Source organism: Melozone crissalis, unplaced genomic scaffold (genome assembly GCF_028551555.1).
Source record: "Melozone crissalis strain CALT ecotype California unplaced genomic scaffold, PUWL_Pcris_2 ptg000004l_1, whole genome shotgun sequence".
Lineage (NCBI taxonomy): Eukaryota > Metazoa > Chordata > Aves > Passeriformes > Passerellidae > Melozone > Melozone crissalis.
In genome coordinates, this window is record NW_026535782.1 from 35965337 (window position 1) to 35991160 (window position 25824).

At 42.3% G+C, this 25824-nt stretch overlaps 1 protein-coding gene across 1 annotated transcript; it reads right to left on the bottom strand.

Moving 5' to 3' along the window:
- Positions 1 to 4849: 4849 nt before the first annotated feature.
- UBE2N (ubiquitin conjugating enzyme E2 N) lies at positions 4850 to 24130 on the bottom strand. The gene is made up of 4 exons (XM_054278385.1): positions 24066 to 24130; positions 6488 to 6734; positions 6165 to 6305; positions 4850 to 5534 (listed from the first exon to the last, which is right to left on the bottom strand). Exons 1-4 carry the CDS (start codon positions 24093 to 24095, stop codon positions 5494 to 5496), a joined length of 459 nt encoding a protein of 152 aa, XP_054134360.1. The 5' UTR covers positions 24096 to 24130; the 3' UTR covers positions 4850 to 5493.
- Positions 24131 to 25824: the final 1694 nt, after the last annotated feature.

Sequence of the window (25824 nt, forward strand, 5' to 3'; positions counted from 1 at the left end):
GAGCCCTCCCTCCCCTTACCTTGTTCTTTGAACCTGCAATCCTCCACGCTGGGAGGCTGGTGAGCAGCTCCTGTGTTTGCCCCTGTCAGTATGACTTGTGACAAGCAATTACCACAGCTCCCTCTTCAGCTTAAGGAGTTGTGCCATAGTCCTGTCTGGCTCCTATCACTGGATCTCCAAGGCATCCAGTGACATGTAAGACTCAAGGCAGAAGTGTGACAAAGCACGCACACGGCAAGTAAGGCAAGAGTGACTGACTTTCCCAAGACTTGGAGAGATTGTAAGAATCTTCAATATTGAACTGAAAAAGGGGTTTTTTTAAACTTAGCCTCTTTTAATACTCTTAGGGTCTCAGTACTGCTGTGGCATTAGGCAAGGCACTGCCTCCTTGGCTCAAGTGACGAACAGCACCACATCCCCATTAGGACAATGCTCCACATAAGGAACGGTGCCACCTCTTAACCTGCAGACTCAGCAATCACAGGCATTTTCTGCTTGTGACAGTCTGATTGCTATGTGTTATGCACCACCACCCCAAACAATGCTCTCAGACAATTTCCTTCCCTTAAATAAGCATGAAATACTGTTCAAATAGCCATTTTAGGAAGGCAGGAGGCCACTGAATGTGGCTGTTGTGTGATCAGCTGCTGCTTGCCTCACAGCCCACACTGCTTTCAGCAGCTCAGTGGTAGTAGCGCTGGTTCCCAGCAGCTTTCCCTCATTTTACCACCAGTTCTGATGGATGGGCAGTATGAAGAAGCATTACAGCCATGTATGATGCTGGCCAAACACCATCAGCTTGTGCACTTACCCTGCTGTTGGCTTACCTGTGGCCTAGTGCCCATAACATCCAGACAAATTTTGTAACAAGGTTCTTGTCCTAAGGGCCTTTTTGCTGTCATTCAACTGCTTCACTCTCCTAAATATTTCCTTTCCTGCTTTCTGGCTGTGACACTAATGCAACCTGTCTTTGAATAAGGTAGACGAACATCCACAGCAACTGAAGCAAGAAAAAACACCATTAGAATCACCTTATTGTGTCTTGTGAGATTAGTCTGCCCTTGATAATTGAGCATGGGACCACAGACATTCTTCCATAAATTTACCAGGACCCAGCCTAAGCCTTCAGATTAACCTGGAAGAACACTGTATGACTCATGAGTAGCTGATGGGAAAATGACAGCAGGTATTCAGGCTGAGACAAGCACACCCACTACAGCAAGCAACAACTGAACATCACACATGGAATGTTTCAGATTTATAAATGACCTTTCAAGCCTTAGTAGGCAGCTTAGGTAGGAAGGTTCAGATTAGGCCTGAACCAAAAATACTCCTTCACTCTAGCTCTAAAGGCAAGAACCCAGCTTACAGGAGTATCTGGAGCAACCTTGCACAAGTACTTCAGTCAGAGATGATTTTATGTGAAATAATTTATCTTCCTAAAAAATGAACTAACAAAAATGCTTCTGTTACATGTCACACTTGCATCCATCTCTTACCATGCAGTGTGGAGGTACCTGTGGTTTCTAATTCTCCTCCAGATAGAGAACTCGGTCTCGGTCAGTGATGAGCTGACCAAGAGTGACAGCTCTGCAGCAACTAACTGAGCTGCCCAGGTGTGTCCTCTTGGGGTACAATTCCCTTCCCTAACCCAGGTCAGCCAGTGGGTAGTTCCCCTGAGCACTTCACTGGAGCAGCCTTTCCCCAGACATACTCTACTTGCTCACCTAACCCTTATCTAAGACTTGAGGGGAGTTCATGAAAGCAAACACCACAGATAAGGCAGTCAAGCTGCTTGATGCCTCTTTTCTAATGCACTTCAGTGCAACATAATTAAATATTTGCTTTAAAAGAATCCTGCACACTTCCACGGAAAAGGCTGCAATAAACTGTACAAACTCCACTCCAGCAGGCATGTGATAATTAACCTTGTTAATAATGCAACACAGCCATGCTCATAATGCAACACAGTTCAGCAAAGCTCAATACATTTATCAATGTGATTGCACTAGAAACTGTCCAAACTTGCAAGTAAGTAGGAAAGCCTTGTACTAAACCAGACAGATTTGAACAAGCAGTCAAAACCCCAAAAAACAACAAAAGACCCCACACACTCCTAAACAAAACAAAATCAAACAAACAAAAAAGGGGGGGAAGCAGGGGAGGGACTCAACACATCCTCTGGGCTGTGTACCAGAGCAGTCTCCTCTGAGGATTTCTAGGACAGAAGTGCTGCTCTTCTCTCTACAATGTGAGGGGAAGCCACAAGCAATTGAAAAGTTGTAAGAGTAGTTAAAGGTTATCTTTCTTATTTTACCAGATGTTAAGAACTCTTAGGAAACTTGTTGAACACTGATGGCAGCCCACTGCAGTTAAATGAAGCTCAGTGCCTAAGTAATGAATAATCACTCTTCCTTTTATTTCAGTGTCATATCACATTACAGTCAAGACATGTTATTGACAAAACCTACCAGACATTTTATTTTAAACTTCAAAAAAAAAACCCCAAAAAAACAAAAAACCCAACCCAAGAAGAAATGTATATAAATAGAGATGTCACAATTTCTGATGTCACTAGTCCATTAAGATGGTCCACAATAGTCTCAATGTGTTAGAAATACAATTACTTGAAAGCTATCAAAGCAATGTTTCACTTGGTTTAGACTTAAGTCAGCTAAGATACAAAACACCTGTTCCATCAGTTCCCAATAATCATATACTTCATACCCATGACAGAACATGGCTACATGTGAAGAGACCACCACTGAATATTTATGCAAAACCAAAAGTCTTCCTCTTAATCTACAGGAAACTACTGCAAAAGTATTTTGCATGTGTGGTTATAGAGGCCCACATGATAATCCAGGCTCAACAGCTGCACAGTTACTACCCAAACACTGACACATAAAATGCAATGTCATCACTCTTGCTCAGGATTTTAGGACATTTGACACATAGCACCAGTAATGGTAGAGGAAACCCATTTATTTTAAAGTTGCTGTAAATTGATTCAATAGACACATACTAAAAATGGAGATAAAACTAACATTCCCTAAAAGACAGCTGCATTTGCTTATCAGCTGCAATGGTAGGTGGAAGAGAGATAACTGAGTTTCACATAGTTAAGCAGGTGTATATTCCCAGTTGCTGAGGAAAAGCTTTTATCTTACTGGCTTCAAAGAACTTAGCCTGTCACACATTCCTTGACACAAGCTGGATCATTCCCAGCTTGACTCTATACAGGGCTCTTAGAGGTTTAAAAGTAAAGTATTATTTAATATACATTATCTGGGTCTGGATTCATTCTGCCTATGAAAATGAAACTGTTTTAAGTGCCAGCTCAGGTCTTGTTTCTCTGCTGAAGGGAGGGAAAGCCACTCTCAAAGAGGATGCTTAGGTGGGTCTGACTGTCCTCTGGGGGTGCCACCAGCCCTTAGACTAGAGACAGAGCTGAGGAAAGCTGCATATGTAGTGTAAGATAAAGCATTAAGAGGTAGGTGAAGTGAATCCAGAGTCTACAGCACAGCTCACTTATTCTCAGCTGCCTGCCACAGAAGTTATCTGTGCTAGCAGCAGATCCAGGACATAGCCCAGCCAGCCCCAAACAGACATTTGTAAGAAGAGAGGGTTAATGGTGCTTACCCACTCTGAAGAACATGCTACAAGCCCCGGACCAACTTTGGTTTACATTCAACACAGAAAGTACTTTTAAAACAGTTTTTTTTATGACTCAGTTTGGTGAAAAAGTTGAATTCTGAACCATTCTTCAACCATGTTGGAGAGAACTTCGAGGGACAATAGCAGTTACTAACCACTGAAAGCACTGTCTGCTGGAAAACATAGTTTTAATAGATATGCTTCATCTTACATAAGAGCACAATAAATACACCACATTCTATAGAAATCTCAGATGATACTAGAGGAAGAAGAGGTGAAAGAGGGAGAATACCAACAGACTACACAATCATGCCCCTGGATTGCATAACAAAATACTCCCTTACTGCAACCACTACAAGATGTCATTTATGCATTTCAGGTTGGCCTTGCCAAAAGCTTTCAAGCTTTTTGGTTGCGTGGTTGGTTGGTTTTGTGAGGGAGAGGGCTTGGGGAAAAGAAGAGAACAGAGATACAAGAAATGAAGGGAAGCAATTAGATGGGTTCCCAGAAGAGATACTGCACTTCTAGACAGGATGCATACACAAAAACAAGGACAAGAAGGAATTTTTTCATCACTTTCCTTCCCTCCAATAGAGAAGCTTTGTTGCTATCTAAGCTGACCAGTTGCTCAAGCAAGTAGCTTAATAAGGCTTGTAGAGAGAAACCAGTGGTATGAGTTGCTAGCTGTAAGGGGCTAAGCAGACATCAGTCAATGCATAAGCTGGCTCTAACAGTGGTTCTACCCACTGGAATTTCAAGTTAATAGAGAGCAGGAATTAAAGAAGTTAGAAAACCGTGCTGCTATGCAGATACTCATAAATAGTGCTGCTGTTTGCTCTCCACCTCCTAATTCATTCTGGTTTTGTCCATGAAAACACACATCGACGCATTGCTAAAATTAAGGTTACAACTGTTCCATCCGAGACTTGTTTCTAAAAGTCACTCCAAATGCAATTTCATATTAAATTGGCCATGTAAGGTCACCCACATAACACAAACTAATAAAAAAGTCAGGAAACAGATGAAGAAAAACAAATAAAAACCCACAAAAAATCCCTTGTGAATTCCCCTTCTTTACTGTTAAATCCGTCAGATTGGTGAAGAAAAATTGTCAATTCTGGACTCAATTTTTTTAAATACGATTGTCACAGAGAAATGAAAACACAGCAAAATAAACTATACAAAGGCAAAGTAGAATAACAAAAAATATTTTACTAAAACATAAGATTTACAGGAGATTTTCCAGACAAGCCATACAAAATGGTCACAAGCTTTTTCTTGGAGGGATTTTTCTACACTTGACAGCAGAATCACTATAGTATTAGTGAAGGTGATGGATGTTTAATGTTCCCGTTTTTTGTTCAAACAATGAAGCTTGTCCATCTACAGCGTCTAAGTTAGACTGGGCTAGAGGGTATATTCTAAAATATAACTGGTTAGCTGCTTTTACCAATGCAATTAGCATCACCAGAAAAAGGGAGGAGGAGCCCACAAAATTAAAACAAAAAGCCCCGCAGCTAACCCTGCCTACCTTCATTCACAGTGCTTATACTTAAACCATGACGGGAAAAATGATTAAAAGCAGAGATGTGCTGCTGCTTTCAAACAATTTCACAACAATCCAGATGATACTTCTAGCCTCTGCTCATGCGGTACAATAGTGAATTAGGACAAGACACAGATTTGCTAATGTGCATTTAATCACCAAAGGACTGAAGATGTCTGGGCTTTTATTCTGTAATGTTTCTAAGACTGTGTCCATTAAATGCAAACAAAAAAAGGAAGAGGTCTTGGCAGAACAGGAGAAGTGATGCACACTTGATGTTCGAAGCGCATTTAAATATTATTCATGGCATATAGCCTAGTCCATGCTCTGGCTGTAAAGAAAAAGAAACATATTTTAGAAAAGATGCAGTTTTCAAGCTTGATTAAAGTAATTTTAAATTCATATTCTTAAAGATCTCTTTTACAACACTGCTGCAAGCACACAAAAGGTATCAGTTCTGAGATTTTTAAGTGCAATTTTGAATTCCAGCAGCTGTCAACTTTTATGTATTATAGAAGCAGTCTGACAGTAGTGGATTCAAAAGTGAAGAGGCATAACATAGCAACTCTTGCTTTCCACTATAGCCTGCAACAGATGCAATGTAGAGATGTACTTTCCAGAACCTGTTAATCCATTCCTTAAGCCATAGAGGACAAGCAGTAGAATGCTCCTTCATTTTACCAAAACTCCAAATTAGACAGACTACCAAATTAGGACCATTAGACAGACTAGCATATTAGGACCATCAAAATCCAAGATCAAACAGATCAAGAGAGTTTCTTCTTCTATCAGGCCTCACAGACTTAAAAATAGACCACTGCAGGCACATTCAGGGCACCTGGACTATGACTGTATGTAGTAATGTTTTGTTTCTTCAAGTTGCAGACATAAAACTAGAGGTCAGGCTTTACACACCATTCCTAAACCTAGAGGAAAAAAAAAAAGTTAGAAGATACATCACCTGTTTCTATGGCTTGGGCTTCATTGGTCTTCCATTGCTCAGCTACATCATTTGCTAGTGGATCATCTGGATTGGGAGCACTTAACAAAGCCTGGATTGATAGCAGAACTGTACGAATCTGCAAAGCTGGGGACCATTTATCTGAAGAAACATTTATAGCACTATGAAACACCATATTCACCACAGTCTACAGAAATAGCAAGTTTTTCCAGATTAAAGAAGAAGCAAGATATTCTTTAAACACAAGAAAACTCTTTTTAGGGTCAACTTACAAACATCTGTATTTAATATGGTAAGAAGAAAGAAAACATAGTACCACTTACCTTTCAAAATATCTAAACATATTCTTCCCAGCTTGTCTACATTAGGATGGTAAATTTTGGTCATGAAACGTACTTTAGGAGCTGCCATTGGATATTCTTCTGGAAGGAATAGTTCAAGTTTAAATGTCCCACCCTCAAAGGGGGAATCCTGTGGACCTGCAATGACCACATGAAAATAGCGTGCGTTGCTTTCATCTGGCTCTGCTTTTATCCCAGGGACTGGCTCTGCCAGCAAGCGCTGGGTTTCCTACAAGAAAAGGAGAAAATGAAACAAATAAAACCCATTTAAAATAAACATAGAAACCGTAAGACCCGTATAAACCATTTAAAAGCAACAAGCATTCATTTAGCCTATATTCACAGAAACTGTGTTACGTTCCTCAAAGTCAAAGAACATCTGCAGAAAGGAGATGAGGCAGGGGTACACTGGTACCCATCTCCTCTCAAATCCTCACCTGCTGTGTTTCTGTAACACACAGTAATAGATAACTCAGCTGCCTCGATTTTCTTAACTTTTGACTGAACCATTGCCAAGCTGCTGTGTTTTTCTCAATATACTTAAAAGCACTTTAAAGAATACCACAATTAAAACACCAAAAGCATTTCCCATTCTACCTTAAATAAAAACTCCCAGAAGTGAAAAGCCAAAGGGATTAATCACTCACAGAAAGTGTTCAAGGCTTACTCTTAACAAGAGTGGACTGGTTTATTAAGCTGAACATTTGTACTGGAATCAGATCCAACTTTGAAGAATTTAAAGTGCTACTCTTCTGCAACACTAAAGGTGTATTTTAAGGATGTTTTATATATTTAGACATATAGATGCATAAATAGCTTTGGTGTGAGCACGTTCAGCCTACATATAACCATGTTTACAGTCACCCTAACAGACAGTAGAAGACAGTCAAGATGTTCTGTAAACAGCAAAACAAGGAAGGCCAGTCTCCTACAGGGACCTGGTTTCTTTGTTGCTCCATTCTTCTGCCAAGCCTACCTCAGGCACCAAGCTGTGAGCACAGCTAAGAGCTGCCCACCCAGCTAATGCGCTGAGCAGACACACCAAGGCAGGTACATCCTCCTTTCCTCTGCTGCCTGCCTTCACAAGCCTTATGGACACCATTCCAGCTCTTATGAAAAAAAGACCCCAAGGCCAAAATGGGCAAAAGGACACTAGGCAGGGACAAAAAACTCCTGCTAACGCCTCATTTCCTCACACAATTTTAGTCCCATTTCCTCTTTCCTTCTAAGAGTGCTTTTACTGTGTACACTTAATTTTTTCACCATCTTTCTGTGTTGGCTTTCACAAAGAAAAATCATCCTGTTTCTACTGACAGAAGATGTCAACTTGTAGGTGTAACATTATTTTATTATTTCAGTTTTATAGCATATTTATTCCACATGTCTACAACAGCACTTCCAAGGATGGGGCATGCACAATTTCTCTGCACAACCTGTTCCACTACCTCACCACCCCCACAGTAAAGAATTTCTTCTTAACATCATATCTAAACCCACTCTCAGTTTGGAGCCATTTCTCTTGTCCTGTCAGTATGCACACCCTCATAGTCAGCCTCTCTCCAATACAGTAAGTCTCTATACAAGCACAAAGCACACAGATTACCTCTACTTAGCTAAATAAATTCTTCAAACCTAGCTGCACTGCTGCATTACTCTTGCAGAAATAAGTGTACACAGCATTAAGTGATATGGCTGTCCTGATGCAGTTAAATAACAACTTATTTTACAAAAACTGATCAATACATAAAGAAGTAAAGTCATTGGTAATTAATTCCAAAATCCAATTACTCATCTCTGAATTGTCAAGGTCCTACAAATTATAACATAAAATTTATTACTATGTATATTTGCAAACCTAAAACTAAATATAACTGGTGTGCTTCCTTGTTGCAACTACATATTGTCTACTTATCTGCATAGACATTAGATGACACTTACCTCACTAGAAGGCCATCCAAGCCTCTTAGAGATGTCTACATTTACTTCTGTGAGTATATTTACATTATAAACATAACTTTATAACTTACTCATTAGTATTCTGCTGGCTATTTACTTGTATACTAATTGAGTAGAAAAGCAGTCATAACAAATTCTGATAGTTTACATTCAATGGTATGAAAAGTCAGTAAGAAGCTACAGATAACCCCTGAAATGCATAAACCATTTTCAGTTTGTTTCAGCAGGCTGTCAGTATGAGTCCTGCCTCAGGTAAATGGGACAGTTTGGGTTTCTGCCTGTGAAAGACCATATACTGGTTGGACAGCTCTGGCAGAGGAAAGTGCCTTATGCTAAAATAAACTAATGTGAGCCAACTGAAAACCTAAAAATGAGGAACTTACAGGAAAGACCAATTTTTAAACTTTTTCACAGCTGGACTTTGCCAGAGATGTGTTTGTAAGGAAACCGTGGCTTTGGTTCTGATGGGCACGCTCAAAGACTATTTTTTAATATTAAGGATAACACACTTTAATAGCTGGGCTGATCTCAGCAGTCCCCAGCTCCCCCTCAGTCACCCCAGTCCCCAGACTGCATCCCTAGTTATGCCAGGATGCTGACTGTAACTAACTGGGAGCCAATCCTGGCTTAAAACAGCCCAGAAGCAGCAGCTCTCTGGCAGCAGCATCAGCACTTCTACCTGCCAGCAGATCCGAGGGAGCAGTCCCGGCTGCGAGCTGCACGTTCTGCCGCTAAAAACCACTTGTCAGAAAACAATGGGAGAGCCCAGAGATGAGAAAAACAATTCCTTCAGTGCAGGCACCCCATAATACCTAAGGGGCCGTACCACTGTGAGCATGTCACCCTGCTCAGAAAGCCCTTCATGCCTCCACATTCTGTCACTGTGGTCACCTCGCTATAAACACCCCAGAAAAAAGGGTTGCCAAAAAGAGTGTTTGCGCTGCATACAGCCACCCGAGTACTGAGCCTCCTCTGAGCCCACAGGGGAACATTAATATTAGATGAAAATTCCAAAGAGCACACCTTGCTTCCTGCACTGCACACAGAGCTCCGTCACTATCAGTGTCATTGAAGCTGTTTCCAAACACAAATGAGGATGAACACCTGTGAGGGAGCTGGCTGACACTCATCTCTCACACCTGCCAGGCTCCGCTGCAGCAGAGAGCAAGCACCAGGCTAAACTTCTCCAAAACACTCAAAATGAAAGGCCATGATCCCATGAACACACATCACTGCCTTTGTGCAAAAGCTTCAGAAAACACTTTTGTGCACAAGCTTCAGAAAACAGCTTTTTAGAGCTGTATAACACAGACAAGCTTGTTAGACTGCAATGAACACAGCAAAAATGCTGTTTATTGAATGTGCAATGTTTGTACTTAAATACATCAATACGTCCTAAATTCTGACAATAAATGACGGGTTTGTCCTGCAATTATGAAGACATTAACAATAATATCTTAAATATATTTGAGAGGACATCATGGAAAAGGAACAGAAAGGGAGAAATTAATCAAAAAGTTGCATTGTAAGGTCTAAGCATATAAAATGCTTAAATATACAACTAGGCCCAATTCTGAAGTGATTACAGGGACTCAATTTCCACATTTTAGGGCAAGACAGACAGTTGCAGACATGCTGATACTAAAATAAATTTGATTTGCCATAAAACTTGCAAAAATAAGTCATATTTGAGAAAAAAATGTGAGTATACAGGCAAAGTTATGCACCTGGTCACAACATACAATTTTAATTCTTTTAAGTGTACATTACCAATTAAAAACCCTAAATAAACAAAACAAAAAGAAACACAAAAAAAAGGCCACTGCAAAAAATAACCACCTACCACCCTGTACATCACCCACGAGAGAATGATGAGAGGTGGACAAAACAAGGAAATATTGAACTACACATTGATCTTATTCTCTAATTCCCAGAGGACGGCTACCCAATGAAAATAAGTATCCCAAACACATTTAAAGAAATAAATAAATGCTTAATTTCTTTTAATGAAACTTTTAATTTACCACCTTTATTAACTCATCAGGACAACTGAACACATGCAATACTTGACTTCCCACTTTTTTTAGGTATACTTTCTTTACTTACACTTTTTTAACTGAGGAAGTGAGTTTTATGCACTCTGTTACTTCCTCTTTTTCCCCCAAAACTGCCTTTAGCCCCCTTGTCCAATTTCAACTGTTCTGTATGTTTTGTAAGCTGTCAATGGCTAAGGATAACCAAGCTCAGTGCTACTGGAGAGGAAGACATGAACAGCTCCAGCACTACCACTGCTGTTTGGCCAATTTATTCCAACCAAGTATAACCCTTGCCCAGCAAAAATCTCTGACAATAAGGATAAAAAGAGCTGAAACACACAAATACAAACATGCTAAAAAGGACAAATATAAATTCAGAGAAAAGTGGGTTTTGCAGTTCTGCTGCTCACAAAAAATGTTTTTACAACAGAACAGTTAATTTTGTCTCCAACAAGAATACAAACTCCCATCGAGTTCCAGAATTGTATTGTGTAGTGGTTTTTATTAGCTCTCCTCTAGCATACTGAAGTTTCACAGAAGATATTTCAGCACATATTTCGAAAGCTCTAGAGCCTTCAGTGAAGTTTCCCATGCTGTCATAGGCAATTATCTGTCATACTCTGCAATGTTTTTAGATTGACATTTCTTCTCACTCCTGTATTTACTCCACTTTTTCCAATTCCAAGTAATGTAACAATTTCTATTGACTAAAATAAATTAATAAACCCAAAAAGATACATGCCAGTCCATACTTGAAAAAAACCACATCTGACAACCACAACTGCTTATGCCTCCCCCCTCTTTATGCCTTCCCTTTTTTATTTTTAATTAAGTGGTTAGAAAACACAGAAGTGTTGAAGGTGTTTTGACAAGCAAAAGCAAAGCTTTCCTTATTAACACAGGCGGCCTGAAGCAGAGTGACAGATGATACTGATGGCACAGATGGTGTAGCTGACATTCTGCACAGCTATTCTTCTATGAAGACATTAAATTGAAAACTAATTATACCTGAGGGGGAAGAAACCCTCAACCTGTTTTCACAGTACCATGTGAGGATAGGAAGTCGCAGGAAGAGAGAGCATTTGATCTTTAGAAGAGACCAGCAGAGCAGGAGGCAGGGGTGAGGGCTTTTGAGCTTGCCAAGACTAAGAAAAGCCACACAATGAGGAGAGATGGATCTGCAGGAGAGTTGGTTTCATTCATTCTTTGAGCTATTGCTTGGTTATTCTGCTTTCAGTCAAAGGGGGAAAAATGTTACTGAAAAGCAAACATAACTACCAGGATTCTCCTTGTTCATACATACAGTGTAAAACAGAGCACTTCTTTAAGGAACTAAAGGCAACAGCCTAGAAGATGCTTCCATACAGACATACAGGAAAATCAACTGCTAATGAACATGGAGGTATGAGCAAGCATACAAAGGAGGAATCCATTACAAATATACTATTTCAATCACTTCAGCCTTGTAGAAGTGTTTACAAAAGCCTCAAGCTGTCAAGGCCTTAGTCAAAACAACTAAAAAGATTTCTGTGTGCTACCCTTTTGAAAAACAAAAAGCTACTTCACAAGTCTTGCTTGCTATCAACAGACTAAGGCAGGACCAAACAAATAACTACAAATAGATAGTGCCAAAATACAAAAGCAGCAAATACCAGAATCAGAAGACTCACGTATGCAAGTAATTGCAAAAAACCCCCAAAGGTTATTTCTTACCTACCAGAGTCACTGCAGCTGAACTGTAAAGCTTCTCTGTCTGACAGAGACCACTACAGTACTGAAGGAACAAATTGTGGCATGGCATTAGACAATTTTACAAGCTTCTTCATTGCTTTTTAGAAAGGAGAACTATTTTTTGCTTGGAAAAATAGTGCAATTCTGTTCCCTGTGCTATGGCAATAGTTAACCAACACAAATTTTACACTGCCTGCCAAGCGACGTGGCTAAAACAGTTAGGAACAAATCAATATTGAACACCCACAAAATATGTGACCTTTAAGGCTACTGTGTGAATGCCACTAGAATTTAAGAGAAGTCTGCCTGTGAAGTCAGCACAAACTAGATCAGAGAAGAAATCCAAGCTCCATATCTCTAGACAAATGTGCTTGGCCTAGTAATTCAGCTACCTGCATTTCATTTCCCTGATACTCCAGTTTTTTTATTTCACACTCAATATTACTGCTATGCAGATTACTTTAATAAATAAAACATGTTGCTTATTAGTCCACTAATACTATGGTCTCAGTGAGTGTTACAATTGAAGGAACACACTATTTTACAGAATGGTCTTCTGGTCCACATTATCCTTTGATACCAACTGTGAAATCACCTAGTGAGCTTTGTAAAATCCATTAGAACACAGGTAGCTTAGAGAAATCATACCACCTTACAGGGTCTGAATATTCTAAGGCGATAAAAGATCAGCCACTGCAGAAAGGAAAGAAAAAAACCAAATTTGTGGTGCTCTTCCAGTTCAGCCTATTATGCACTTTCACTTTTGCCTATATAGCTATCTCTTGACTTCATGGTCTAACATAGCAAGTGCCCAATCTGAAAGAAAAGAAAAGAAAGGGGAAAAGTCATTCAAGAGAGAAGAGTCCCTGATGCAGTGCACCAGATGTTCCATGCAAACAGCTGTGCCAATAAAAAGCAGGGGGCAAACACATGCTCTCAGAAGGATGGGAGACGATTCCTTTTGCTGAAAGGGCTGCTTTAGAGAGCTGGGACTGCAGTGTAACCACAGCAGGACACCAGCGTAACAGATTACTATTCTGTAACCAACCTAAAAAGGAAATGCAGAGCCTTCCCTCCTCATTCCAAAGAAAGAAGCTTAACTACCAACTAGGCTAATTTCAGTAACAGATGGTAAACTACTAAATTAAAAGTCTTCACCCATCTATAAAAGTCTTAAACACCAAAGACTCTGCATATCTATAACAGTTATCAAAGAACCTTTAATAACACTAAGACTACAGAAATGCATCTTTATGGCTAGCAACTTTATGCTAGTACCTTAAAAAGAAATAATATCATTCAGAGGCTGACATATCTGTGATAAAATTATTCTGAAACTTCAAAACACAAAACATTACTAAAGGTCTCTTACATAAAGAGAAAACACTGCAGGTCTTAAAGCTATTAAATATCTGAAATGGCACAACACCACATCATTATACAAAGTCTCAGGGGAATGATTCTTTATTCATATTTTCAGTAACACATTTACTAGCTCAATTCTCTAAGCAGTAGTCAAGCAATTTTCCTTCCGTATCACACTCCTACAACTTTGTCAGGCCAAGGCAAGGCACAAGTCCTGTTTAATCTATGTCAGACACTGAGAAAGTGTAGGCAGAATCTACCCTTACTTGTAGGTTCAGCTAACTCTCTCTAATCTGAACAGATCAGGGAATACAGATGATGGATGTGAACTTAATCTACAACAGGAATTACAGCTTAAGTATGAGTGTCTATTGCTGCCAACCTGCCAGAAATTACCATTCTGCAAATCTACTGAGAAAGCACACCCTGACAGCATTCCCAATGCAACTCAGGAAAAGTGAGCTAGGTCTTCTTAACTAGATCTTTAATCTGAAAAATGCTGATTGACAACATAAACACTCTGCTGCCATCCAGCAGAGGACAGAAACTTCCAATAGAAACCATGGAACAGCTGGCACTGGCTGTGGATAAAAGCATCTCCCACCAGTACAAATTAAAAAAATCTGCACACCCCTTGACAAGTTTCTTCCACAGGTGCTACAGGAGAAGGTCTCCAAACAGCCAGCTACCAAACTTTTAGGTAACCCTGGCCATTTACAAAGGGAACAACAGGATGCAATGCAACACTGTAGGAATAATCCCAAAATGGCGAAAAAGAAGCGTTACTTGCAAAATTAAAAAGGCACCCCAACTGAGAGAAATCCACATCAGCTTACAACATTTTTTTTTTTGATTTGGTATGATCTAATTCAACTGCATTACCAATTGAGGACTTGTACAGGCTGTATGTATCAAGCTGCTGGCAGCAGAGGGGCTCCAGGGGTGACCTCAGTGAGGAGAGGCCAGGAGCTGTACCTCACCAGACACAGCCAGCTCCAAAAACATGCCAAAGGACACGGGTGAATCCATCAGCCAAGCTGGTGGCACACCTGGGAAAATGTACTTAAGAAAGGACAGAAAACAGCACCACACAGAGAGAACAGCAAGGGGTAAAAAAAAAAAAAAAGCGTGCAAAACTAATGTGAACAAGAAGGTCACAGAAGGACAGTAAGGACAAGCTCCAGGCACGGGTGCAAAGATTCCCTGCAGCCCATGAAGGATCACAGTGGAGCACACATCCACATTGTATCCCATGGAGTGGATGAGCATGAGCTCCAGAGCACAGGAAAAGTGCAGAGAGGAAGAACAGCAGAGAGGAGCTGCTGTGGACTAACCATAAACCCCCATTCTCCACTCCCTTGCATCCATCAGGGACAGGCAAGTTGGGGAGCAAGGAGTGAAGGACTGAAGCTGAGTACTGGAAAAAGGTGGCAAAGCTGCTGTTTTAATTTTGTCTTTGTTTCTCATCATCCAATTCTATCTTACCTGGAAGCAAATTAATTCATTAATGTGTCCCAAGTGGAACCTGTTTTGCCATGATGATTATCAGTAAACGATCTCTCTTTGTCTTGTTTCCTTCTTATTTTTTCCCCCCTGCCTAGTGGAGGTGGGGAGAGAGCATGGCTGGGTGAGCACCTGGCCAAGCTCAGCCCACCTCACCATAAACCACACAGTACTTTTTAATCTGTGTTTGAGATGTTGTATCCAGAACCACTTTTAGAGAGAATGCAGTAGGCAGTTTCACCTCCACAGATGATACCGAAAATTAAAAATTTTTGAGAAAGAGATGACAGACTTAAAATTAAAACCACTAGCTCCATTTCCTGCTACAGTTGAAATAATAACACTTATCACTTGCAGGATATCACACATAACAATTTATGTGGGAGAAAATGTGATGAGGAAAAAGAGAGATCTTTCAGTTTAACTGATTGCTCATCAGTTATTTCAGTATTTGCTTCCTAAGGGAGATCAGACATTTGCTGCCAAATCCTCCAGGAAGACTTCTAAAACAGATGAAAAGACACTACCAATAGCAAAAATCAAAGAGTTGTTTTTTTTTTTTAATTACACCTAAGTTCCACTATTTTTTAGTCATTGAGAGTGAAGTCCTTTGCTTCATTCTTCACTGGCTGTTGAGTTTACAATTAAGTCAAATTGCCTTTCTACCCACCATTTCAGCATGGTTCTCAGTTCTTCTTGATTAACTTCACTCACATCTGTAACTACCTCCACCATTTCTTTTCCTCACAAAATGCAAGTGTGCCCAAATGGGAAGCTTTAATTTCTCAGCAGCAGTGCTAATTTGAACAGTCATCATTCCACATACTCCCCTCATCAGCCCAAATGTTTGCAAAGTCAAATAACAGATGAGATCACAGAACTGATTTGGTTTAAGAAACAACCTTTACTGCAGAGTTCTGAGCCAAATCAGTTCCTCAGCCTAAGTTCACCTGAGTGGCACAAAAATTTTTGTGCCAGCATAGTCCAAGCTAAATCTGTTCATACAGTAAGGCTGTTCAATCTGAATCAGAATCACAGAACAGCCTGGGTTGGAAAGGACCTTAAAGACCACCTAGTGCAATTCTCTTGCCATGTGCAGGGACACCTCCCACTAGGTCAGATTGCTCAGAGCCCCATCCAACCTGGCCTTTAACACTTCCAGGGATGGAACATCCACAGCTTCACTGACCAACCTGTTCCAGTGCCTCACCACCCTCACAGTAAAGAATTTCTTCCTTACATCCAATCTAAACCTGCCCTCTTGCAGTTTGAATCCACTCCCCTTGTCCTATCCCTCTATGCCCTTGTAGAAGTCCTTCTCCAGATCTTTTGTAGGCCTACTTTGGGTACTGGGAGGCTGCTACAAGAATGAGCCAGATTGATCACTTCACAAACTTCTGGTTAAGCAACTTCACTAAGTGGTAACTTCTTCACTTTGTGCAGCTCTCTGCAAAAAACAGAAGTACAATAACCAACTGCAGAATTTCAACTGAGACTACACACTCAGAGTAGAGTTATTGTAAGAGAATACATTTCTTTCATACTTTCATTCTGATCACAGGTAACCCTTGCCAGTTACCAGTGTCATTACCTTCCAACTACATCCAACAGTCCAGATTCATTTTGGGGTATGAAATAGAGACTTAAGGCTTTAGTTAAAGCACTATATTGGCACAGTGACAAGTTATAATTACTTGCCAAATGACAATTCTTTCCTGTTTGACTGCGATAAAGGGGAAGATCACATTGATCTCCTTCACTGGGGAGTGATAAATTGCACACAAGAAGGTAAAAAAGCATGCATATTTTTGCTTTGATTTTTGAGGGGGAGGCAATAAGAAAAAGTGAAACTTATCAGTCAAAACTGTCTTTTACATATAGGGATAAAGCTGCCTCAGAAAACTACAAAGATTTAATTCAAAACTTAATATTGCATTACATCACATTTTGGCACAAATTCTTCCAGGGTCTATCAATTCATTAGCTACAGCTATGCAAAGAACCGGCTGTAACCAGCATTACTGAAATCAAATTGGTTACCTAAGCAGATGTCATATTGTCAGGGAGATTTAAGAATGTTTACATTAAAATTATGTAACTGTAAAAAAATTTCATTGAAGAAAATCTTCTGAAAATAACATTACCTTTTAGGACAAGGAAAAAAAGAGTTAGCAGCAAAGCCCATTAAACTGTAAAGCAAGGGACAAACATCATAAATAGGAGGCTACACTTTGGTTCACAAAAGCCAGCCTCCACATGAATTCTCTCCCCTGCCATACAATCCCCAAGAGTCAGCATTCCACATGCCCCCACTTCCTGTCCTCATTACTGACTACTGTCTCTTGTACATTAATGCTTCTACCACCCTGTAGATTCCCAGACTCTATCACTAGCCCCAACTGTATCCAACACCACCTCCCCAAAAAAGGCAAGGAAACATGTTCAAAGTGTCAACATGTCAAAAGCATCAGCTATAAAAAAAAAAAAAAAAAAGTAAAACAGTGGTACAGTAGATTCAGAAAACATTATCCAGTATTCGACATACAGACAGTTGTCCAACAAATTGATACTGCAGCTCTGCTAAGCAAGCACTGTGAATGAACTCTGGATTGCTCACAATCCTCTCACACACTTCTGGCTCTCTAAATCCCATCACCGCTCAATTTTAACCACTGCAAAACCACTTGCAATGAGATGAACACAAATGTATTCTAAGTAACAGTGCCTTCCCAGAAGAAAAAGAGAAAAAATCCCCAGAATCTACCCACTCTTGGAAGAAGACCTTGTAGCCAAGCAGCAACATGAAGAGGGGCATTTTAAGGTCAGCAGCACCTCTCCCGAGAATGACCTCATTCTCGAGTTTTCCACGGCAGATTACAGGATTTTGGAACTGTGAATCTGAGGTCCTATGCAAATTCCTAAAGGATTATCCATGTGATAGCACAGACAGAGCTTTTCACAGTGCATCTCCAGCTATTGTAAAGTAAAGCAGAAGTGAATTCACTAAGCTAAGAGTGTAAACCACTCCTGCAGTTATCCTGATGGAGCACATTTGCTCTGGAGGCCTGCATTCATATACAGTGCAGAGTCAACAATCAGAGTGTGGTTAGTGCACACAGTAACTCAGACTGAGCTTCTGCCCAAACGCTGTCTATACTGGGTGTGCATGGCAAGGGCCCGCCAGTGGGACAGGCCCACTGAGGTGCTTCTGTGAGAAGCTGCCAGAAGCTTCTGCCCTCATGCCCAACAGAGCCAGTAGCAGCCAGCTCCAAGACAGACAGACCTGCCCCTGGCCAAGGCTGAGCCCATCAGCAATGGTGGTAGCACCTCTGAGGTAATAATATATTTAAGAAAGGGAAAAAAACCCACAACCTGGGCAGCAGGACAAAGAAAAGAGATTATGTGAGAACAAAACTCTGCAGAACCAAGGTCAGTGCAGAAGGAGGGGGAGGAGGTGCTCCAGGTATGGGGGCAGAGACTCCCCTGCAGCCCATGGATGGCCCCGTGCTGGAGCACGTGGATGTGCCCATAGGATACTGTGACCCCATGGGAAGCCTACAGCAGAGCAAGCTCCTGGCAGGTCGTGGTGAGAGAGAAGGCCATGCTGGAGCAGGTTTGCCGGCACAAGGTGTGACCCATGTGAACTTGTGACCCACACTGAAGCACCCTGTTCCTGAAGGACCGCACCCTGTGGACAGGGCCCACAGTGCAGGAGTTCACAAAGACTGTAGCCTGTGGGAAGGACTCATGTTGGGAGAAGTTCATGGAGGGACCCCATGCTGGAGCAAGCAGACTACAGAGAGTTCTGCCCCTAAGGAGGACGGAGTAACAGTGAAAACGTGTATGCACTCAACACAACCCCCACTTCCCATTCCCCTGCACTGCTGAGGGGTAGGAGAGAGGAAAATCAGGAATGAAGTTGAGCCCAGGAAGAAGGGTGAGGTGGGGGAAAAGCTGTTTTAATATTTAGGTTTCATTTCTCATTAATCTACTAGGTTTTGATAGGTAATAAATGATATTAATTTCCCCAAGTCATGTCTGTTCTGCCCATGACTGCAATGGGTGAATGATCCCTCCCTGTGATTCTCCTGACCCAGGAACCTTTGGCTGTACTTTCTCTCCCCAGCTCAGATGAGGGGAGGGATAGAGTGGTGTCCAGCCAGGGTCAATCCACCACACCATCTATGCAAAATTTGCATCTTGCTTCTCACTATTAATTCACCAGTCATAAGTAACTTAAAAAAATGTGATTTTGTTTTGTACTATTACACAAAACAAATTTTGATGATACTCTGAAAGCCATCTAAACATTAACAGACATACTACAGTATAAAATAACTGCAGGCAAATGTAAAGCAATAAGAACCCATTGGTTTACTATAGGTTTGTGCCTTAAAGTTGCTCAAAATGGTCCAAACAGGATTATTGCCTCTGTCTGGGTTATTTGCTGGGATTTTCCTCAGTTTTTATTCTACAGAGTCTACTGAAATCTTCTTTAAGGAAAAGGCTGTGAAAAGTTACCAGTGTCCTCTGGAAGATCTGTTATTAAGACACCACACTTTCTTTTTAGACTAGACCTAACTGGAAGGTTTTCTCATCCTCTGGGTGTGAGCCTTTTTCTCAGCTTCCCTCCCCTGCCTGCACAAAGCACCTGTCCTGCCAAGCTGCAGCTCCCAGTACCTGCCTGCACGCTCCTCCCACTATCCCAGCCAGCCCGGACCGCATCGGCCACCTGGCAAGAAGACTCGGGGAGGGCTGCAAAACAGCACCTGTACCATCTTTCTGCACCTGGGGGGGAGGAGGGGGAGACAGGAGCAGGGAGAAAATGGTTTTAAGAAAGGTACAAAAACACCTCTGAAATTGCCAAAATTTTCACTCTTCTATCAAATTTTAAACACCAGATTCAAATGGCATACAAGATGCAAAGAGACATTACATTCTCTGATAAATGTCAAGGAACAGCATTCTTCAGAAGTAATGTTTTCTGTGCCTAACCACCATCCAAAGAAACACCAAACACCACAAAAAGGTATTAGGTTTACCTCAAGTCTTTGTTTTTTTTTTTTTTATTCAGGAAATAAAAAAGTGGTCAGACATGTCACAGAAATTAAAAAGTAGCAGTGACTTAAATTTTCATGTGGAGACAGAAGTCCATGCCTCAAAAATCCAAAGCTTTCAAGAAAAAGTAAGAAACTTCAAGTTGGCTGCCAGTAACACTTTTAAAGAACTTCTAGAAAGTTCCAGTTGCAGACTAAATGCCTGATTTATACAGGAAAAAAACCTCAAATATATAAGGCTGATTATATTGGCCTCTACTATAGAATGCTCTAAGAGCCTAGCATCACACACACCAAGAGAATCTCCATAAAAGCTCCCAGAAATTTTACATTTTGAAGCAGCATTTTGTAGCTAGCAATCCAAATGTTCTCAGAGTTTCAAAAAATAAAAAGCAAGCAGGAGTTCACTGCAGATAATGGAAATAGCTTCACACAGTAAATAGCAAGGAATGCATATCTCCGACAACACCACAGTATTGTGCAGGGGAGGAAATCAAAGCCTCTGTAATTTAACGCTGATAAATTCATTAGGAAAAAAAAAAATCTGAAGTAGCCTCAGCTACTGCTTCAGATGGTTACTTCATGCTAGGAGCAGCTGCACTGATTGTAACAGAAGAGTTAATAACAACTGGCTACAGTCAACTTAGAGACCTGTGCATCAAATCATGAATGATGAGATCACTGCAGCAATGAAAACAGCAGAGAAAAAAGCCCTTTAAAAGATGATATGGGACAGTATTATCCATTCCATTCACATACTCTGACTGCACTTGACACAGCAACGAGGTGGATTGAATGTCAGCCAAGAAAAAAATTCAGATGCAATTCAATTCCTTACTCGACTGGAGGTACGTGACTTTGCAACATGGGAAAGAATCAATGTAATAAGTGCTTGAAAGTAAAAGTCACTGGGCTTATTTATTGTCTGTTGCAAAGGCTCACCTTTTAATACTGGAAATAGTCACTTTTTGGAAAGAAGTTTACAGCATAAAAACCACACATCTGTGACATGTGCCAATAACACATTTTAATTTTATCTTACATTAATAGGTTTTTTTGGTCAAGATGATTCTCATAGGACCCTCGGCGTTGAACTACTGAAGAAAACAAAAATACCTCTTGTCTATTCACAAGACACAAGGTTTTCCAATTCTGATTACATCTTCAAAGATTCAAAACTACATCAGTCTTCTACTCACCATCTGTAACATGCTAACAGTCATAATTCTAAAGCAAGTAATCTTTTGAACTTACAGACCATTCCCACACATGCTTTATTAAAGTCCATTTCTAAGTAATCTGAGGACAGCAAATTGGGAATAATTCTGTATCTTCTGCAACAACTGCTTTACAACACCCCTACTGTCACCTTTTCATTGACTTTGAAGAAAGTATTGGAAACATAAACAGAGCTCTTGTCACTGCAAGGAAAGCTCCTCTCTCCTCCTGGGCTGGAGGACAGCCTGCGCAGAGCAGAGGCGCAGGCTGAGGAGCACAGGGCTGCAAGTCAACCTGAGCCCGGCCATCTGCCAGCAGTCGCTCAAGACAGGGAATGCCAACTGCTTCTGGAGCGGCCAGCCAGGCTCAGGCCTTCATCACAGCCCAAATACACTCTCCTAGCCCCAAGCAGCCATCCATGGTCTCTCCTGGATGACAACACAAAGGGGGCATGTGGCAAAAAGGGAGAAAGGTCTTTTCCTAAAAGTATCTACGCCATTTCATTATCATTAAATTTACTACTGCACGTAGCATGAAGATTTAATTTTCTTTAATGCAGTGATTTTACCGTTACTCAGCTATTTCCTATCTCTCTCTTCCATTTCTTTCCCTTATCTTTCAAATTCTCACTAGCAACTGAGTCCACTCCCTCCTCTCCCTCTAAGACATCCAGAATAGGAAATTTAACATTAAAGTCAAAATTGGCATGACAATCCTCACTGAAGACTCCTGAAGACTTTAGCAGGCATATTTCTGGGACTGCACCTCTGCAGCTGTGATATTTCCAGATATGACTTTGCACATTTTTGAGGCTGTAGTAACTAGTCAGACTCAAGTCCTAGATCATAGGCACATGTGGCAACCTAAGGCACGCACACAGCCCAGGAGCTGAAGAGCTGATCATCTAACACAACCAAGCCAAGATTTAATAACTCTAGGCTGGCTGCAGACAACTCCAATGCACACATGGAAATACCCAACCCATCATATGTCTAAGGGGGATCCTTCATAGAAAATCTGGAGTTTCTAGGACTCTTTTTAGCCCTTCATCTTTCTTCTTCAAGAGGCAAAGAAACAGTCCCACACATCTTTGAAGTGAATTGTGTAAATTGTGCCAGCGTTTTTTTCTAGAAAAGCATAAAGAAAACAAAAGTACCAAGAAAAAAATTTACGCACCAGCAGAAGTAGGTGCACTTCTCGACTGTATTCTGGGGAGGTGTCAAGAGCAATGAAAATTTAACGCAGACACCAGCCTCATGACTGAGCTCTTACTGCAACCCTGTGATAAACACCAGTTCCACTGTATTATGAATCACTGCTCCCTATCACACCTGAAATACATTCAGATTAGCATGCTGTGCACTCAGGCAGCTGGCTAGGTGTCAAAATCACTAAGATTGGCCTTCTTTAATTTTACTACTTACAATTCTAAGCACTAATCGTAGTTTAGCTCTGTTCCACAGAAGATAAATGCTACTTCTGCCTTATTTTACCTCATCATGTCTATCAGTTACTTGATAACTTGAGTTTTAGACGAAATAACTGTATTTTTTTATCCACTATTTAACACTTAATAAATTCATTTATTTACAATGGTTACCAACCGAGAGAGCTCCCCAGTGTTAAAAACTAACATCCACTCACTGTAACAAGTTATGAGGATGCTGTCATTTCCTGTGAGGGCTAACAAACCTTACTGGAATCGTCTAATAACTTTTGTAAAGAGAATGATCACCCATTCGAGGGCTTGCTTTCGCACCATTACAAATCGAGTAGGAGACAGCAGCACAGCAGGAGCACCCACGTGAGCTACAGGAGCGAGCTATGTTTTCATAGCTTGCAAGACAGCTACCTGTATCTCCAATAAGTGACCCCAAATTACTTATGCCTTAAGCTGGAACTGAATTCGGAGGATCTGCTGAAAGTACCCCAAAGTTAAGAACCCTTGCAAAGCTGGGCAAATCAAAGTGGAAACATGATACCGAAAGGCCAGCACGGCACGTTAATGGGTAAGGGCCCACAGCTCCGAGCAAGTGCAGCAGTAACCAGGCTGTCCCCAGCGTGTACCACCGGTGCCCATGTCCCTGTGGCCCAGGCTCACTGCTCGCCGTGCCTTGTCCCTCAGCGCACAGGAGGAAGCCAAGCACGGCGCCACCGCCGCCCTCCCCCGGCCCAAACCCGCCGAGAGCAGCGCGGGGAAGTCGGGGGCTGGCGGAAGCCCCGGTGAGAAGCCGCAGGGCGGGCAGAATGGAAGGGGGTGTGCCCGGTGTCTTTCGAGCTCCAGACCCCGGGGGGTGCGCAGATACCAGCGCCCAGCAGCACCGGGGGCCGAGAGGCGCCGCCGCCGCCCGGGCGGTCGCCGCAAAGGGCGCGGGCCCGCGCCCGCCGGGAGGGCCCGGCCGCTCCCGCCGCCCGCGCACGCCGACACAGCGGGCGGGGGGCCCCAGCGGCGGCGGCGGGAAGCGGCGGGGGCGCGGGCGGGGCGGCAGCGAGGCGCCCCTCGCCCGGCAGGGGCGGGAGGAGGCCGGGGAGGCGGCCCTGCCCTAGCGCGGCCCTGCTCCCGGGCACCGGAAGCGGCGGCCGGCGCGGCGCAGCGCTGCCCCGAGCGCGGGAGCCCAGCCCGGCCCGGCGCGCCCGGCGCTCCCGGCGGGGCATGGCGGAGCGGCGCGCGGCGGGCCGGGCGCGCGGCCGTACCTTGATGATCCTGCGGGGCAGCCCGGCCATCTTGTCTCGTCGGTGCAGGCTCGGGGCGCGCGCACGGCCGGAAAGACCCGCGGCGCGCTTCCTGCGGCACCGCCCTGCGCGCGTGACGCCGGGAAATGTAGGATAAAGGGATCGGCGCGCGGGATCAGCGCCCGGTGCGGCGCAATGGAACCGGCGTCAGGGGCTGTGTGTGCGCTGTCAGCGCCAAACGGCTGCCGGGCCCTGACTGTTAGCTGCCGTGAGACTCCCTGAACCTGCCTCAAGGGTAGCTTAGAACACCAGCACCTAAAGGACAAGGCGCTCCTGATAGAGTCCAGCAAAGGGCTACAAAGGCAATGAGGGGTCTGGCACGTCTCTCTAACGAGGAGAGACTGAGGGAGCTGGGCCTGTTCAGTCTAGAGAGGAAAAGGCTGAGAAGGGATCTCATCAATACATAAAAATATTTCAAGGGTGGGTTTCAAGAGAATAGAGCCAGACTTTTCAGTGGTGCCCGGCAACTGGACAAAGAGCAATGGCCATAAAATAAAACACAAGAAGTTCCATCTCAGCATGAGGAAGAACTTGAGGTAGAGGGTGGTAGAGCACTGGAACAGGCTGCCCGGGGAGGTTGTGGAGTCTCCTCTCTGGAGACATTGAAAATCCACCTGGACACGTTCCTGTGTCATCTGCTCCTGGTGACCCTGCCTTGGCAAGGAGAGTTGGAAATAGGATCTTCCAGCCCTAACAATTCTGTGATCTTTGTCTCAATAACACCTGATTAGTGAACCTCCTTCCTTTTCAATAGAAAGAGGAATATTGTAAACGTTGGAGTATAACTACTGCATGAGCATACTAGGACATTACTACAGCTTCATAGTAATAGTAACGTCAAAGAATGTGCATCATTATTTATGGGAAATAAAAGCACAGAAAATTGAACTAATTTCCCATAGATTACTAAGCAGGCCAGCAGCACAGCCAGGAAAAGAACCCTATGTGCATAGGATTCCCTGTCAAGTGTTTTCTTCCAGTTTGAAACAGGACATAATTTCTGTGTACTCTGGTAGAAAGTAAAGTTCTCTGGCAATGGCAATTCTAGGAGTAAGAGTCCCTGACTCCAACCCTTATTTAGATATCAAAGCATCTTCACTGGGCCATACCCTCAAGACAAAAGTAATTGGAAAATTATGTATTTTCTTACAGTGCATGCTAAATTACTTCTCTTTCTTTGTTTCTGCCTTCACCCCCTTTTTTTTTCTCTTTTACACTTCTCACAGAAGATTGTCCATTCAAGGACTGGCATACATGGAAGAAAACACGGGCCAAAAGTTCCTTGAAAGTCTGTGAGACACAACAACAGAGTGAAGCACAGTTGGCTCAAATAAATGCTCATCAGTCTTGAATTCAGTTGGTCCCTTTCAAGAGTCGTAGACCAGGAACCTTGCATCAGTCAGAAGCTGCAGCAAGTCAATCTGGCTTATTATGTTTAGACATCTTTTGTTGCACAACAAGTGGTCTGTCACATCCTGGGAGTTTTCATTATACCTCTCCTTCTGGCTTCTTTTATGAAAGGGCTTTTGAAGTTCACTTGATCAGGAGATGGCAGTAAACAAAAACATTGATTTCTGTTGTTATATCTACAAAGATTTAGATTGTTCCCCTAAGCCATTTTAGCTCCCAGAAGGACTGCTGCAGAGATCCCTGAGTACCCATATTGGGCTGAAAAAGCCATTCAAACTGGCTACTCCAGAATACCAACTGTAGACTGTCA

Bases quoted from the DNA above. Each gene is read 5' to 3' on its own strand.
- UBE2N (XM_054278385.1), bottom strand. From the start codon at position 24,095: ATGGCCGGGCTGCCCCGCAGGATCATCAAG. The intron at 6,735-24,065 runs GTACGGCCGCGC...CTTTTCTTGTAG, and splicing joins TGCCCCGCAGGATCATCAAG to GAAACCCAGCGCTTGCTGGC. The intron at 5,535-6,164 runs GTGATGTATCTT...TTTTCTTTACAG, and splicing joins AGCCCAAGCCATAGAAACAG to CCAGAGCATGGACTAGGCTA.